The sequence below is a fragment of the Dreissena polymorpha genome, chromosome 9 (assembly GCF_020536995.1).
Source record: "Dreissena polymorpha isolate Duluth1 chromosome 9, UMN_Dpol_1.0, whole genome shotgun sequence".
NCBI lineage: Eukaryota > Metazoa > Mollusca > Bivalvia > Myida > Dreissenidae > Dreissena > Dreissena polymorpha.
In genome coordinates, this window is record NC_068363.1 from 49,339,704 (window position 1) to 49,357,535 (window position 17,832).

A 17,832-nucleotide genomic window follows, 5' to 3' on the forward strand; every position below is an offset into this window, starting at 1 on the left:
CGACTTTGAAATGATCTCTGCAGCTTCCAGTTATTTAGTGTTAACCGAAAGATATTCAACCTTGGTGTGTTTTTGGTTGTGGTGGAGTCGAAGGAAATCCTCAGGGCACTCCGGCCTCCTGATTGAGTGGCCTCATGTCTGGGTGGGAAGTTAATAAAATCGAAAGAAAAAAACTTACACTTCGATTCAGTTGCAGTTTCATTTCATTTAGCTGCGTATTAACAAACTAGATAGATTTATCTGTTAACTTCATTCAAAACAAAGATTTATAAATATATATATATATATATATATATCGATTTTTGTTCAACACTATAGACAAAAAGTTATTTTTACAATAAATAACGAAGAAAAGTCCGACTTCAAAATCGTTTGGTACGAAGACAAACTGAACAATATATTTAATTTGGTACCCCGCTTTCTTTCATTTTTGAACCAAATATTAGTATCAGAACGGATATCAACGTTCACTTCCTGATTCCGATTCAGATAAGGAAGCCGGCAGTTTGCTGCTTATTATATCGAAGGTAATGCTGTTTTTACTTGTTGTCTCGCATTGTCAATAGCATAACATGCTTCTTCTGTACATTATACGATACTAGATTTGTTTCGAAAAACTTACGCAAAAGTAATATTTCAAGGCGATTTTCAAAGCTGTCAGAACCGGATTTTCCTCCTGGGGCTGGGTGCATATGATCATGATGATGCGTTGTTGCAAGCGCATAATTTAAATTTTTGTTATTATAGGCCTTTTTGTATAATATGATTTAAGCTTAATCGTTTACATTATACTTGTAAAATGTTATAAAAGGTTTATTAGGTACTTCCGATTTTTACGTGCATAATGGACTGTTTACGAGACGGCAAAACCGGCGTTTTGCAAGGTTGTCTTAAAATAGCATTAACGTGAAGGTGAAGGTTTGTCTATACATATATGATTAGCAAAACGGCCTTGACAGTGATCAAGGACAGTTCAGTTAAAACAAGGCTTTCCTAAGACAAACAGCAAATTTTGTAAAAGCATTGGAAAGAAGTGTGAGTAGATTCTTTTTTATATTTTTTATTTGTTTATGTGAATCTAGTTTTGTTTTATTTATGGATGTGGCTATGAATCAGCTGTTTAAACCAAAGCTACTTAAAACAAATGGTTGGTCCATATATTTTTTCAAGTACCTGTGGTTTAAAGTTACAGCTTGAGTGTGGCTGCTGCAGATTATTTAAGATTTTATTGAGGAGTAATAATGCTTAGATGTAAATGATAGTAGCTTGGTGAAGCATAATAAATTACTAATGATTTATTTAGGAAATGTGAGACTCTGTTAATAATCTTAGTATCAAAAATTATGTCTTAATGTTAAGCATGAACTACTGAACTGTCTGCATAATTCAAGGTAAATGTTATATGTTCTTTAGTATTTAGTTGTTTTTAAAGCAGACTGTTATTTTTATCAAATAAGTTTTTACTTGACTTAAGTGTGTTTCATAAAAATAATACACCTAGTTAAATCATTTGAACACATGAAATGCCAGTTTCATAATTGTCCTTAAAACAACTGCGTAACAATGATAAAACCAACATAAATGAAGCCATAACAGGGCTCAACATTAACCTAAAAATCAACTTGCCCTGCCATGGAAGTACTTAGAAAATCTACTTGCCCTGGACGTAAAGCCACTTGCCCAAACTGTGAAACATGAAATATCACATTAACTGTAAACCTCAATAACGATCAAAATGATACACCACAAAACCTTTTTTATTTTTGCACATTTAACAAAATTATTACAGCAATTAAAGTCTAATTAAAGTCTAAATTAAATGCTTTGTTATTTTTTGCACTTGCCCGGGCGGACAACTAGATTATAAAGTAACTTGCCCGGACCCAACTTTTACTTCCCAGGGGCAATAGGACAACCGTTAATGTTGAGCCCTGCATAAACATTCTTGGCAATCTCAATTATATGACACTCTTCAAATGCATTCTACAAATTTATCTAAAATTGCAGTTAATTCTCACAGTGCAGCTCTTTAGGATTTGGTGGTACATGATTCAGTATATTATTTTGAGATTTTCATGATCATGACAGATGCTATTCCTATGGCTTATTGTCCCCTACCGGTGAAACCGGACGGGACTTATGGTTTGTGCTCCGTGTGTCGACCAGTCAGTCTGTCGGCCCGTCACACTTTTCTGGATCCTGCGATAACTTTAAAAGTTCTTAATATTTTTTTATGAAACTTGAAACATGGATAGATGGCAATATGGAGAGTATGCACGTCATTTCATCTCGTTCCTATGTCAAGAATTCTGGTTGCTATGGCAACAAATAAAAAAAATAATTTACTGACAATGGTGGAGTTTCACCGGTAGGGGACAATATTGTTTGGCAATCTCTTGTTAAGGTGTGAAATTATACAGTATTTAAGCATTTTTAATGAATGGTCAATGGCATAGATTTGTAACCAGAAATATGTTGGAACATTTGCAAAACTCTTTGAAAACAATTTAAATTAAAATGTGTAGGGCCTGAACTGGGTCCTGTATGTTAAAGCTGGATGCTGTAACAGCATCACTAAAAGTTAAGATTGTGTTTAAACGAAGGGACTGCCAAGGGTAGACGGTCTTGCTTTTGTTCTGTTCGGTGATCGAAGATGTCAAAGAATTGTAATTTGATTTAGGTTGCGCTTTGGTTATGTTCAGTGATGCAAGATGTTAATGACTTTCTATTTGATTAAGGCCATGCTTTTGAAATTTCAGTGATCAAAGATGTCGAAGACTCGCCACCAGGAGGAGATTGAGGAGGAGGAGAACTTGTTCTACGAAGTTCATGAGGTTGTTGTCCGCAAACTGGGTCATGTCCCCATTGCCAAGGGTGATTTCCACTACCTCCCCAAAAAAGTACAGAGATACGTCGCCAAGTGGGTAAGTCCCTCATCATGGCAATCCAGGGTTCCCTCTGGGCTTTAAAAAGTTGTCGCCACTTATTTTCACCAAATTCAAAAAGTTGTCACCAAACAGGGGCCATATTGGGACAAACAAGATTTAAAAATACCAACAACAAATAAGCATTTCACAATGTTTAATAAGTTGATTTAATAACAGAACATTAAACAATCTGATTTTAACAGCACATTTTACAATTTTATTTTATATCTGCATATTTAATAAGACATGAAAGAAAATTATACAATCATTGTATAATGTTCTTTCATGCCTTATTAAATTTGCAGATACAATACAACAGTTAAATGATCAGCATATTTAATAAGGCATGAACTAATACAATACAACAGTCCAATAATCAGCATATTTAATTTATTTTGAAAGGAGTTTCAAAATCATCTGATTCTAAAGTTCGCTTTTTTCTAGGGGTGATGCACTGTGAATTTGCCATTTTGACGAGTGAAACTGAGAATATTAGGTCACGTTTATATAGCACTAATAAATCATTTTTGGTTAGCCACGCAAGAAGGGAAGAACTACTTACAAAACAAACAGACTAGCCAACCGCTGTTTGTTTCCCTGCATCCGTACATGTTTTTTTATTATCACCACAAATCAAGCTGTGTTTTGATGGGCGTTTCATCCTTCCAGACTTGGTTATTAAGATAACTTGCAACAACACCCCAGATAATGGCAATTATCACCATAACATGCCACTTTGAAGTAGTCTGCAGTCAGCACCACGCTCCTTTGATTACAGGTGTATCGCTTACATCATGGAAATCTATAGTATTACGACTGCTGTAAAGCGGCTGGTAAACACAGCTTCTTTTGTCATTTTAAGAAAATATGAACGCAGAAAAATGCCGATTTTTTTTAAATTGCCATTACGAAATTTTGTCGCCAGATTTTTTATTTTGTCGCAAATGGCGCCAATGGCAATCGACAGCGGGAACCCTGGCAATCATTATTTCAATGAATCAGTTGTTTTTAGTGTGAAATCTGATCATCTGGTAGGCAGTATTTAAAGTATGCAGGCTCCTTTTTTGGGAAATTATTAGGTGATAAGGGATGTTTGAAAAAAATTAACACTTGTCTCCATATTTTATACCGATTATAAGTTATTTGTTTGAAGTGGTCTACTTTAATAAATGAGATATAAATTTGCAGGTTTGTGCAGTTGTAAAGCTCCCTCTGTATATATTACACTTTTCTGAACATAATTAATATAGGCAGGGATCATATTTTTGTCGGTTTTGTCGGTCCTAGACCGATTGAGGTCATGAAAGACCGATTGAAAATCTCAAACAGTCGGTCTGATTCTGTTTGCTAAAATTCCCATATCATGAAATCGATTACAAAGTGCACACCCTAATAACCTTCTTATCTCGATTAGGTGTGAAAAACCATTCGCTGCAGTCTCTAAACCAGTCAGGACCAGATTATTGCACGTCAGCCAACTAGTATCAGAGTATGGCCCCAAGCAGCGAAGATTCGCGCGGCTGTGTCCGTAAGGTGTTCTCGTCCTGGATAAAATCGTTTACAGTTACTTCGGAGATACAAAGCTCGATGTTATCCTCGTGGAAATTGTGCATTTCATGCATGATAAAGTAAACTGTCATATAAACAAAGAAGAAAATCGGATAGTCTGCAATAATTGTGAGCGGACCTTATACACTGAAAGCACGCGCTGTAATTAAACAAAATATGCCGATACATTTTCCACCAGCGTAATAATTTGGCAATAAAAAAATAAAAGTCGTGGATCTGATCGACAGAACAGCCGAAAGTTATTTTTATGGGCGGAACTTCACATAAAATAGTACACAAGAAAAATAATATACATTGTATAAATCTTCAGTAAAAATCGTGTTAGAATCGAAATAATTTGTGTTCTCTATTGTTTGTTGTTGAATAACCCACGACCGAAAGTTTAGATGCGTGGTTTCAAATCAATTAATCCCTATGCATCTTTACTATCGGCCGTGGGTTATTCGACTACAAACTATACCGTACATGAATTATTTCTTAACTATTTGGTTTTGTTATTGTCAGTAACAAACCTACGCACAGACATTTGTATGGTTCAATGCATGTTTGTAAGCTATTATCGAGTTGACAACGATTTAAAACATCGGTATAGATTTACACAGACTAATAATATTGACAACGATGAAAAACAGTCAGATAAAACAGAACACGAAACAACCAATGTCAATGAAATAGCAAATGATAAAACGTTTTAAAATAAGGCCTAACGGAATTTAACTTGTACATTTATTATACCATCTTCATGAATAGCAAAATCAATGGTATATATTTTAACGTAATTTTTCATGATTTCGGATAAAAATTTTCGGACACTTTTTCCCCATTTAAATCCGGACCGATTGATGTTGCGGGAAAATATGATCCCTGAATATAGGACATAGAGGCTCACAAAAATATCTATGAACTCAACTATGATTAAAGCAGCAAATTGTATCAGGCCCAAGAGATGATTTTTTTCAGTTTTTAGTTCTTAACTAATCATCATGCAATGATCTTCTGTAAAAAGGTTCAAATCTGCAAGCCAAGAGCTATCTACATCTGTGACGGGTCTCAGGATGAGGCCACAGAAGTCATTCACAAACTGGAGGAACGTGGAATGCTGCACAAACTCAAGAAGTATCAGGACAAGTAGGTCTCACGAAACCAGCAAAATTTAAGTTCCCTATATACTTGTTAGCTCAACTTGCCATATGTGTTTTTTGGTCAAATTTCTGCCTGAAATTTCAAATGAAGGTTTTTAAAATGACAACTTAAACAAGTTTCAACATTGAGTTCATTTCCCTATACAGCTCTTTAAGAACCTAAGTAGATGTAGTATTGAAAACATGTTAAGTTACGATTTTTTAAAGTATTTGTTTGTAAATTGAAGGTTTAAAACAACCTAAAACAGATTTCAGCCTTTAGTTAATTTCTCTATCCAGTTTCATAAGTACCTAAATACCTTATCATTTTGGAAGGAATTTGACTGCAACCAATTTTGGCCGTTTGTCTTTTTGTCTGCTCTTGAATACAGTATCTAGTGGATCTGTGTGTGTCCATATATGCTATGTAGGGGCAACAGTGTAGCTGTCTGTGACTCATATATGCTATGTAGGGGCAACAGTGTAGCTGTCTGTGACTCATATATGCTATGTAGGGGCAACAGTGTAGCTGTCTGTGACTCATATATGCTATGTAGGGGCAACAGTGTAGCTGTCTGTGACTCATATATGCTATGTAGGGGCAACAGTGTAGCTGTCTGTGACTCATATATGGTATGTAGGGGCAACAGTGTAGCTGTCTGTGACTCATATATGCAGGGTTCGACATTAACTTTTTTTACAGCCAGACCATCGGACCAGCTCCTCTTAAAATGTACTAGCCCGAATATGATGTCTACTAGACCATAAATGACATAACAAATAAACACAATTGTGTCGTGTAACTGTTTAATCAATTATTTATCAGTAAATAATTAGTGAACACAAGAAAGTCATTTTGATGCAAAGAGTAAAAAATAAAATAAAACTATTTAACAACATAAATTGTTTGTTATAATTTCACTGTTTATCACCAGTTAAATAAATGATGTCTGTACAGCAGGTGACATTTATTCAAGGTCCTCAAATTCTGGCCTCCTTGACCGCTGTGCTCCATGCAACCACAGCTCCAAGGCTCTTTTTCCAGCATAATCTGTGTCAGTTTTACCGTCGGATTCTTCTTTATTAACTTATTTGTCGGATGAAAAATCTTGAACAAAGCCATTCTTTAAATAACATTCTCTCGTCTGCTACGCCAAAATGTTTACATTGATGATACCTATTGTCAATAGAAGTCGTAAAAACATGATGTTAAGTTCTAAGACATTTCAGAAAATCATTAATATTCATGACAACTTGACCAATGGAAACAAGCAATTTCTGTGGGAAGCTCTCCTTCGCGTCTAAAAATAGCGATGAATCATGTGAATTCTCCGCGTTTATTTATATACGCTAGTTTGGTTCTGATGTAAATAACGGATATGAGAGTTATTTTACACATTAAGAGAAAAAGGTTTTCGGTTAGGTATAGTTATATGAATCAGTATAGATTTGTTATGTACGACCAGTCGGACAAGCTAGCCCACAGTTTTACTAGCCCGACCACCGATCTTACTAGACATAGACAATGTCTGTCGGACGTGCCTTAGTGTCGAACCCTGATATGCTATGTAGGGGCAACAGTGTAGCTGTCTGTGACTCATATATGCTATGTAGGGGCAACAGTGTAGCTGTCTGTGACTCATATATGCTATGTAGGGGCAACAGTGTAGCTGTCTGTGACTCATATATGTTATGTAGGGGCAACAGTGTAGCTGTCTGTGACTCATATATGCTATGTAGGGGCAACAGTGTAGCTGTCTGTGACTCATATATGCTATGTAGGGGCAACAGTGTAGCTGTCTGTGACTCATATATGCTATGTAGGGGCAACAGTGTAGCTGTCTGTGACTCATATATGCTATGTAGGGGCAACAGTGTAGCTGTCTGTGACTCATATATGCTATGTAGGGGCAACAGTGTAGCTGTCTGTGACTCATATATGCTATGTAGGGGCAACAGTGTAGCTGTCTGTGACTCATATATGCTATGTAGGGGCAACAGTGTAGCTGTCTGTGACTCATATATGCTATGTAGGGGCAACAGTGTAGCTGTCTGTGACTCATATATGCTATGTAGGGGCAACAGTGTAGCTGTCTGTGACTCATATATGCTATGTAGGGGCAACAGTGTAGCTGTCTGTGACTCATATATGCTATGTAGGGGCAACAGTGTAGCTGTCTGTGACTCATTTCAAGATTTAATATAAATGAATTGCGCTCTGAGTTAAATGCATTTGCATTAAGTGTCCTCCCAGATTAGCCTGTGCAGTCCACACAGGCTAATGAGGGATGACCCATTAAAGTTTTAAAAGTGCTGTTGATGATAGCACAGGCTAATCTGGGAGTGAGAAAAAGTGAGGCTCAAATTACATTTCCTTCCTATATATGTTGTTTTTGTTTCATAAATTCAGCTATATTGTCCGCACTGATCCGGCTGATGTTGCTCGTGTCGAGTCGAAAACCTGGATGTGTACGGAGCAGAAATATGACACAGTGCCCCACGTACAGCCGGGTGTGGTAGGAATCCTGGGAAAATGGATTTCCCCTGACGAAGCCGCAGAACATTTGGAAAACTATGATGGCTGCATGGCGGGTACGTTTTTTCCAATGGCGTTTAAGCCAAAGTTTAAACCCTGTGCTGAAACTTCTAAAGCAATGGCACCCCAGTGTCTGAATATGAACACACCTAAATGTTTAAATATCTGTGTTACTTAAGCTCTGGAGTAATATAGAGTTAATTTAGTACACAGTAAATTAAAACAAGTTAGCCAATTCTTTTGTCCAATCTTCATGAAACTGTCTAAGAAAAATTCTTGTTATTATATATTGATGTGTTCAGAAGTGTATTTTGTAAAAATCAATAAATGTGATCAAAACAATTCAGTTCATTTTGGTTTCAGGTATGCGACCTAGAGACTTTGGTCCTCTTGTTTCAAGTTATTTGTTGAGGAAATGTTTTAATATAGTGCTTTTGTATATAAAGCAGTTTGCCCCACTACCAATTTAACTGCACATCATTTTACAAGCAGTAATAGTCATACATTTAAATGGTAACAACCTTCTCATAGATTTGTAAACATCTTTGGCATAAATACATGCTTCCTTCTTCTAGAACAGTATAATTATTAAATAAATGTATGTGATCAAAATACCATGAATATCCGTCATGGCAACATAAAGAGTGAGTGAATCCAGGGCCCGTTTTTACAAACCAATTCTTAGACTTAATAATAAAAATAGCCATAGACTTAATAATCAGAGTTTGCATATATACAGTCTAAAATGGTGCTTATATCTTAATTGTATAATCCTGATCAAAGAATAATGTAATAAAAGGTTTTAATTGCCACGCCAACCTTGACTCTCAAGTACTTTAACTTCATTAAAGTTTTAAAATTATTTTAGATTTTTAGGCGTAAGTTTAAGAATCAGTTGGTGAATACAGGTCCAGATGCTTGCTACTACTTTCAGGACGTATGCTGTACGTGATCCCGTTCAGCATGGGCCCTATCGGATCCCCCCTGTCCAAGATCGGAGTCGAGCTAACGGACTCCAACTACGTGCTCCTCTGCATGAGAGTTATGGCCCGCGTGTCCAATGACGTCTGGCACTTCCTGCGGGAGGGAGACGGAGAGTTTGTACGCTGTCTGCACTCCATGGGTTGTCCCAGACCTGTACAGAGTAAGCCTGGGTCAACTTGGCGTAACGCGTGTGTGTAAAGTGTTGTTCCAGATTAGCCTGTGCAGTCTGCACAGTCTATTAATCAAGGATAACACTTTCTGCCCATTCAGGATTTTGGCTTAGAAGGTACATTCTTAAAGTCCATAAAAGCTAAAAGTGTCGTCCCTGATCTGTGTGTGCATACTGCACAGGCTTATCTGGGAACATACTTTACACACCAGGGCTTTTTTTCCTTCTTTGGGACCCGCCGAAAAACGGCCCTTTCCCCTCGAATTTTTTTTTCCCTTCAGCAGGTAAATTTTCCCCCAGACTTCATTTTTAACTTTAAATACATAAGTTAACCTTATCCAGTGTAGAAAATATAACATATTGCATTAAATTATCTGTTGCCTTTAATTTGTTTAAAAAACAGCAAAATATGTTAAATTGATTATTTAAGACTTTCCTTTTTTTCCCCAAAATCCGGCGTTTCGCTTGATTTTTTTCCCCCAAATCAGGCATTTGCGCGATTTTTTTTCCCCTCGGAAAAGGCCAGGCCCATTCCCCAAAATCAGATAAAAACCCCTGCACACATGCGTGAAGCACCTTTTTCTCGGAGCGCGTTTCATATGCTATTTTCCATTATACCTTTTAACTCCCCTTGATCTGTACATTTTACCAAGGGTTTGTTGAAATAGTTTAAACATATGGTATTCTGTTATTTATATCAGATGGTAATACAAAAAAATAGTAAACTATATGCAAACAGATAATAGTTTTATATGGACTATTTTTGAGATAATAGAGGCAGGGATTTAACTGCAAAGATTTTAGTTTATACAGGGGTTTTTTTAGAAAAAAGGGAAGATGCTGGACGCTGGGTGAAAGTGGAAAATAGAGTGCGAAAGAGACATATTTTGGGAAAAAATTAAAACAGTTTTAATCAATGTCTATATTATATCTATATACTGGTTTATTTTTCTTTTAATGACAACAAGGGCATATCACATATCATAATATAACATACAGTTTTCAATATAGAAATAATGATTATGGTACTTGTCAAAGTGCAAACATAAGTTATTTTTATGCATGTTCATTTAACAGTGGTGTCGATTGTCTCAAATTTTAAATCCTGAAAATTAGGCCGGGGGTCTAGAAACCACAGCCGTAGGAACCCATAAGAAATAAATGGCAAAGCCCCCCACCTCACCCAGAGCCCTTACTTATTGTTTTTTAATAGTATTTCCAATTGAAATTTCAGGTTAATACAATTCGAAATATTATAAACCACACCGTCCGTATCACCGCATGTTTATTCATCATTCTATTTCTTCTATAAAGAACTTCGAAAATAAATTATAATCGACGAAAAATAATGTATCCGAAAACGACCGTCTGAAAAATTGTGTGCGTTTTGCAAATGAAATAAAATGTGCATATTGTTTGACTGCAGACAATGAAAACCAGTTACCTTGAAGATTCGTAATTAATATACAATTTTATTGACATATTGCTTTACAATAGCATAGTTTGTGAGTAAAAAAACAACTTAATTATCACCTTTTAATTAAAAAAAAATAATCAGCAAAAACTGAGAAAGGTGTTACATCATCAACATAGAACTAATTATTAACCAGGTTTTCCGAAGGAAAAAACTGGTTATTAGATTGGCGAATGCGGGCGGGCTGTCGGGCTGGATGGCGGGCGGGCGGAACAAGCTTGTCCGGGCCATAACCATGTCGTTCATTGTCAGATTTTAAAATCATTTGGCACATTTGTTCACCATCATTGGACAGTGTGTCGCACGAAATAATTACGTCGATATCTCCAAGGTCAAGGTCACACTTCGAGTTCAAAGGTCAAAAATGGCCATAAATGAGCTTGTCCTGGCCATAACTATGTCATTCATTGTGAGATTTTAAAATCATTTGGCACATTTGTTCACCATCATGGGACGGTGTGTCGCGCGAAATAATTACGTCGATATCTCCAAGGTCAAGGTCACACTTTGAGTTCAAAGGTCAAAAAAGGCCATAAATGAGCTTGTCCTGGCCATAACTATGTCATTCATTGTGAGATTTTAAAATCATTTGGCACATTTGTTCACCATCATGGGACGGTGTGTCGCACGAAAGAATCACGTCAATATCTCCAATGTCAAGGTCGCCACGACTAAAAATAGATTTTTTTTTAAACAAACTTACAAAGGGGGTTAATTTTGTTTGTTCATTTCAAAAGTTCAGTTTGAGTTTTCTCCCTTTATCAGATTTTTTTTCACAATGAAAACCTGGTTTTGTGACAATTTTGTCCCTTGTTTATTTATCATCCTTTAATTCAGATCGGAAGTCGGTAGAAAGGTGTATAAGTGATCAGCTTAGAAATTATTTATTTATTGTTACGCTTCTTTTTCATTTGTTTATCTTTAAAAACGAATATTGCCATCAGCCGCTATATTGTTGGCAGACGACAATATAAACTGTGTATTCCATGTAAACATTGTCTGCGCATGAATGACCCAATATTAGACTATGTGTGAGTGAAACTCAATGTTGATTGTGTGCTTCATTTACAGTAAGGTAAAGCGATGGCTCATGTTCTGGTGCAGACCGGTTTTCGTTTATTGTTCAAATTGCGAACAATTTCATTGAAACAAAGAGATAGATAGATAGCAAGGAAGTACAATCAAGTATATACATTTACAGCGATTAAGTGCGAAATGTTCTGCATGACTTTGCAAAAATTAACAGGAACTGCACACTACACATTCTAATCCAACTCAATAGACGCTTATTTCTATTTTAACGTATTTTCGCGACCACCGCAAATGAGCTAGTATTATGATGGATAATTAAGCAATCAAAATTAACGATATTCGATTTAAAGCTTAAATAAATGTTAAAAAAAGATGTTTTGGTTAAAAGTGATATTCTTGGAGGGGAAATTGTGTTTTGAGGGGAAATAATTCTGGTAGGGGAGACGCCGACTATCGGTGTCACTTTCTTAGTAAAAAAAAACACCCAGTTATATAAATTATTACTGTTGGCCTAGAAACAGTTTATAAGCTATTTGCTGTTCATTACAAACATATCCATATATAAATAAACAAAACTGGCTAGAACTTCAGAAAGAGTTGGCAATAATGTATCAAAACTTTTGTGGTTAATAAACAAGATATATGGGACATAACTGCAACAGAGTTGTGAAATGAATTATACTATTTGCCTCCCTTGTTAACAGTACAGTTAAGACAATATGTAAGAATTGGAATACCTTATGCTTTATCATTTTAATGTCAACGTTAATTTTGGAAGGAAATTCCAGACACTTTGTACAGATTTGTTTATCCATGCCAGTAAGTTGAGTAAGGAAAAAGAAGACTGACTGTAAAAATAAGCTCAACTGTTTTCATCAAAATTTCCAGGAAAAACAATCAATCACTGGCCATGCAACCCAGAGAAGGTTTTTATAGGACACTTCCCGGATAAGCGTGAGATCTGCTCGTTCGGTAGTGGTTACGGTGGAAACTCAATTCTTGGCAAGAAGTGCTTTGCCCTCCGAATTGCCGGCTGCATTGCTAGGGATGAGGGTTGGCTCGCTGAACACATGTTGGTAAGTGATAGCCACAGGCCCCCGCTAGAATGCGTGCGGGGCCACTAGATTTTGAGAGAAAAAAATGTGTTCTCATTACATGACAAAACAAAGACGTAAGAATTTTAGTGACATTCAGGGTGGATGGTGATGTATTTGTTTGTAACTGATCAAATATATTATTTTGTTTAAGACATTTCATAACACACTACATGTTCACACCACTCATTACTGATAAATTTGCAGTAACATTGCTTTAGATTATTTTATCTCTTCCCTTGAATTGAATCTTTTTAAAAGTACTAATTTAATGTAACCTTCAAACAATTTGTATAAATTGTGCAACTCATAACGTTTCTTTATTTATTCCTGGAAATCTTTTTGCCTGAACTTTAAGCATTCTATCAGTATGCTAAAATAAAGAGAACAATTCATTATTGGGCACAACTAGTTAACTTTACTTGTGATGATTTTTTTTATAAGATGGACACATTGTCCCAATACAAATAATCTTTCAGAATTTACATTTTAACTTTAATTTACATGGGTGTTGGATGATTTGTTTTCAGATCATGGGGCTGACAAACGAGAAGACTGGAAAGGAAACTTTCTTGGCCGCAGCTTTCCCGAGCGCCTGTGGAAAAACCAACATGGCCATGTTGACGCCATCCATCCCAGACTATACAGTTCGATGTGTCGGTAAGCTGTAGTTGCTGTTTTAATTTCAAGGAGCATCTTCACATATGGATCTTGATACAGTTTAAAACATTTCGGAAGGTGTGCATACAGGAAGAAATTAACTGCATATATTTTTAAAAAACTTGAATATCATTTTGTTGAGGAGTTAGTTGAAATGAAAAAAACACAGAATGTAATCTTCTGGTTTAGCAAATAGATGAACAATAAAGTTAAAAATGCAAGGGAAAATGAGTATATCATTTTGTCATGCAGAAATGGGTGTTATGCCATATGCGACCAGCTATAAAGTCACGCAAGGTTTTGTGGTCTTATAAGCAGTCATAATGATTATGCTTTCCATATTGTTAAATAGATATATTAAAAATAACATTTTTTAAAAGACCATTATTAGTATTTCTTTACCGCTGTATCATAATAGTCGAGAGGTAATCATTTCTCTTTGTAATTTGGAGGAGTAAAATTGTTTTTGAAATTGATAAAAACCTGAGTATCTTAGAATGAGGGTTAAGTGTGAAACTGTCGCACCTTCTTCACATTTCTATGATATATACAATAGTTTCACTCTCAAACCATGAAAACGTAACAAATGAACGACAATTATGTCAAATCAGAATGGTAGAGAGGTTCAAAAAATTTCCCTTGTTTTGAAAAAGCTGGGTATATTGCATGTGCTAAAGTGTTGTCACTGATAAGTCTGTGCAGTCCACACAGACTGATGAGGGACGACGCTTTCCGCTTATTCCACTTATATGGGTTTTTTTTCATTTAAAGGAAGTCTCTTCTAAGCGAAAATCCAGCTTAGGCAAAAAGTTTCGTCCCAGATTAGCCTGTGCAGAGTTCACAGGCTTATCTTGGGCTACACTTTATGCACATGCATTAAGCCGAGATTTTCCAGAACAGAAGGCTCAATTCAGTGCTTTGTCAGGTGATGACATTGCCTGGATGAGGTTTGACAAGGACGGAGTCTTGCACGGCATTAACCCCGAGGCCGGGTTCTTTGGCGTGTGTCCAGGGACAAACATGAAGACAAACCCCAACGCCATGCTGACCTGCATGAAGAACTCGATCTTCACGAACGTTGCAGAGACTGCGGACGGAGGTTTCTTCTGGGAAGGACTGGAGGATGAAACTGACCCTGTGAGGCTAACTGGACTTTTGTCTACCAATTGCGTTTTATGTTTGAGTACTTGGGGTTTATTATGCTCCCCCTAAAAATTTTTGGGGGAATATATAGTCGCTGCTTCGTCTGTCCGTGTTTTCGTCCGTCCGTGCACAATTTTTGTCTGGGCTATTTCTCAGCAACTAATGACCAGAATTCAATGAAACTTTATGGGTAGCTTCACTACCAAGAGGAGTTGTGCATATAATCAGCGGGTTCTGGTCAAATGATTTTTCACAGAGTTATGGCCCTTTGAAATTTTCCATTAACTGTACATGTAGTGCAATTCTTGTCCGGGCTATTTCTCAGCAATTAATGACCGGAATTCAATTAAACTTTATTGGAAGCTTCACTACCAAGAGCAGATGTGCATATTATCAGCCGGTTCTGGCGGGATGATTTTTAGCTCTACTGGACGAAGGCCGGAAGAGCTTATGTCATGGCGTGGTTTCCGTCGTCCGTGCGTGCGTTATTCTTTTTCTTGTTTACGCGATAAAGTCCACAGTTTTCATCCGATTCTTTTCAAACTTGTTCAGTGTCTTTATATTAATGAGGACTGGAACCCTATTGAAAATGGGTTACATCAGAGTAAAAAGTCCAGAATTATCTCTCCTTGAATTTGAGAAAATTGTGAAATAAGGCTTGTTTACGCAAGTAAGTCCACAGTTTTCATCCAATTATTTCCCAACTTGCACAGTGTCTTAATTTGAATGATGAGTCAAATCCTATTGAAAATGAGCAATATCGGAGTTATAAGTCCAGAATTATCTCCCCTTGAATTTGAGAATTAAATGAAAATTAAGTTTTTTTATGTGGTTAAGTCCAGAATTTTCATCCAATTCTTGGCAAACTTGCACAGTGTCTTTGTATCAATGAGGACTCAAACCCTTTTTAGCGAGGCTGTTTTCGGAGAAAACCCGAGGTATTGTCATAGCCTGCTCGCGTGGCGTCGTGCTAAAACCTTTACATTGGCTCTAAAATCAAAGTGCTTCCTCCTACAGCTTTGAAACTTCATATGTAGATGCACCTTGATAAATTCTACATGCCACACCCATTTTGGGTCACTAGGTCAAAGGTCAAGGTCATTGTGACCTCTAAAAAAAAATAATCTGACAACAGGGCTATAGATAATTTTTTGGGTAATTGGGTTTTTCACCCCCTGTTTTGACATCAATAGGGTTTTTGTAAATTCAATAGAGTTTCAGCAAAAAAAATTACCCCCTACTTTTGAGCTTAATTGGGTTTTTCGATCCCGGTTGTTAACTCAATTGGGTAATTTAGGGAATGACATATATAATATAATAAAAATCTACTAAGATTATTATATTATTATGTGTATGTGAAAAATAAATCAACATTAGTTTTAATTTACTTTTCATGTTTGTGCATAATGTACATTTCATAACTCCACTTTCCATATCCATCACCAGCCACGGGTGTTTGTTTCACCACTATATTAAAGTTTTTTTCACTTACACTCCCCATAACATCCATTTTTGGGGTTTAAACTTAAATCTCCGATAATAACGGGCAAACTAAATTCTCGGGAGAAATGATCACATCTTGCAACAGATCGTTCAGCAAAGCAGCCCAGAAGCTTTCGGTTTCCCCAATATTCTTGCATAAATATCTGTCCAAATATTTGTTTGTGTGAGATTCTCTTTCTACGGCTTCGAATGGTCAGTTTGATATATTAAGAAAATAAAAGTATAAATCAGACAGTTCCAGGAATAATTACAGTAATTTACCCCAAAGATTGATAAGCACTGGAAAGACTACCTTCTTTTCTTCATAGGACGGCATTTAAACTATTTGGTACATTTTTGTACGGGAAATAACCAGTCTAAAAAATACGCCCGGTGTTTTTAAGAATTGCATTTCGCAAGGTTTTTTATGGGAATTACGTTATTAAATTTAAATTTGTGTTTTTGTACGCTTGATTGTGAATTTTATTACGTTTTTGGTTGTTTTAATTGCGTAATAACGCACATACGCTTGTTATCTATAGCCCTGCTGACAAGCTTTCACAGCCGAGCGTGGCACCCGTTATGCGGTGCTCTTGTTTAAAATTAGCAATATCGAAGCAATAAGCCCAGAATGACTTCCCCTTGAATATGAGAAAAATTTTAAATCTCGCTTGTATACGCAATTAATTCCACAGTTTTCATCCAATTATTTCCAAATTTGCACAGTAACTTAATATCCAATGAAGACTTGAACCCTATTGAATATGAGCAGTATCGGAGAAATAAGTACACAATAATCTCCCCTTGAATTTGAGAAAATTCTCCTTGTTTGCACGATAAAGTACACAGTTTCCATCTTATTCTTTCCAATCTTGCACAGTGTTTATAGCAGTAGAGCAATTCAGGCCCTCATGGGCCTCTTGTTCAAAGAGTTATGGCCCGGCCCTTTGAAATTTTCCGTTAACTGTACATATAGTGCAATTCTTGTCAGGGCTATTTCTCAGCAACTAATGACCGGAATTCAATGAAACTTTATGGGAAGCTTCACTACCAAGAGGAGATGTGCATAATATCAGCCGGTTCTCGTCGGAAATTTTTACAGAGTTATGGCCCTTTGAAATTTTCCATTGTACATATAGTGCAATTCTTGTCCGAGCTATTTCTCAGCAACTTATTACGGGAATTCAATGCAACTTTATGGGAAGCTTCACTACCAAGAGGAGATGTGCATATTATCAGCCTGTTCTCGTCGGATGATTTTTCACAGAGTTATGGGCCTTTAAAATAATTTTCCATTGTACATATAGTGCAAATCTTGTTTGGGCTATTTCTCAGCAACTTATTATGGGAATTCAATGAAAGTTTTTGTGAAGATTCACTACCAACAGGAGATGTGCATATTATCAGCTGGTTATGGTCGGATGATTTTTCCCAGAGTTATGGCCCTTTGAATTTTTTTTTAAACTGTACATAAAGTGCAATTCTTGTCCGGGCTATTTCTCCCCAACTACTGACTGGAATACAATGAAGCTTTATGGGAAGCTTAACTACCTTGAGGAGATGCGCATGTTATTAGTGGGTTCTGGTTAGATGATTTATTTTTATAGAGTGCAATATTGTAACACAAAAAAACTTTGGGGA

The 17,832-nt window shown here is 36.4% G+C and overlaps 1 protein-coding gene across 2 annotated transcripts in view; it reads left to right on the forward strand.

Moving 5' to 3' along the window:
* Window positions 1-392: 392 nt before the first annotated feature.
* LOC127846490 (phosphoenolpyruvate carboxykinase [GTP]-like) overlaps window positions 393-17,832 on the forward strand; it is a 28,555-nt gene continuing 11,115 nt past the window's right edge. Inside the window, exons 1-8 of one of the 2 annotated variants that reach the window (XM_052377770.1) lie at window positions 393-527; window positions 2,760-2,924; window positions 5,503-5,624; window positions 8,028-8,209; window positions 9,088-9,297; window positions 12,701-12,888; window positions 13,437-13,566; window positions 14,492-14,703. In XM_052377770.1, the coding sequence (XP_052233730.1) occupies window positions 2,769-2,924; window positions 5,503-5,624; window positions 8,028-8,209; window positions 9,088-9,297; window positions 12,701-12,888; window positions 13,437-13,566; window positions 14,492-14,703 (1,200 nt within the window). In that variant the 5' untranslated portion in view covers window positions 393-527; window positions 2,760-2,768. Of the gene's footprint in view, window positions 528-870; window positions 1,036-2,759; window positions 2,925-5,502; window positions 5,625-8,027; window positions 8,210-9,087; window positions 9,298-12,700; window positions 12,889-13,436; window positions 13,567-14,491; window positions 14,704-17,832 lie in introns of those variants that run through there. The other variant, XM_052377771.1, reaches the window with a different exon arrangement.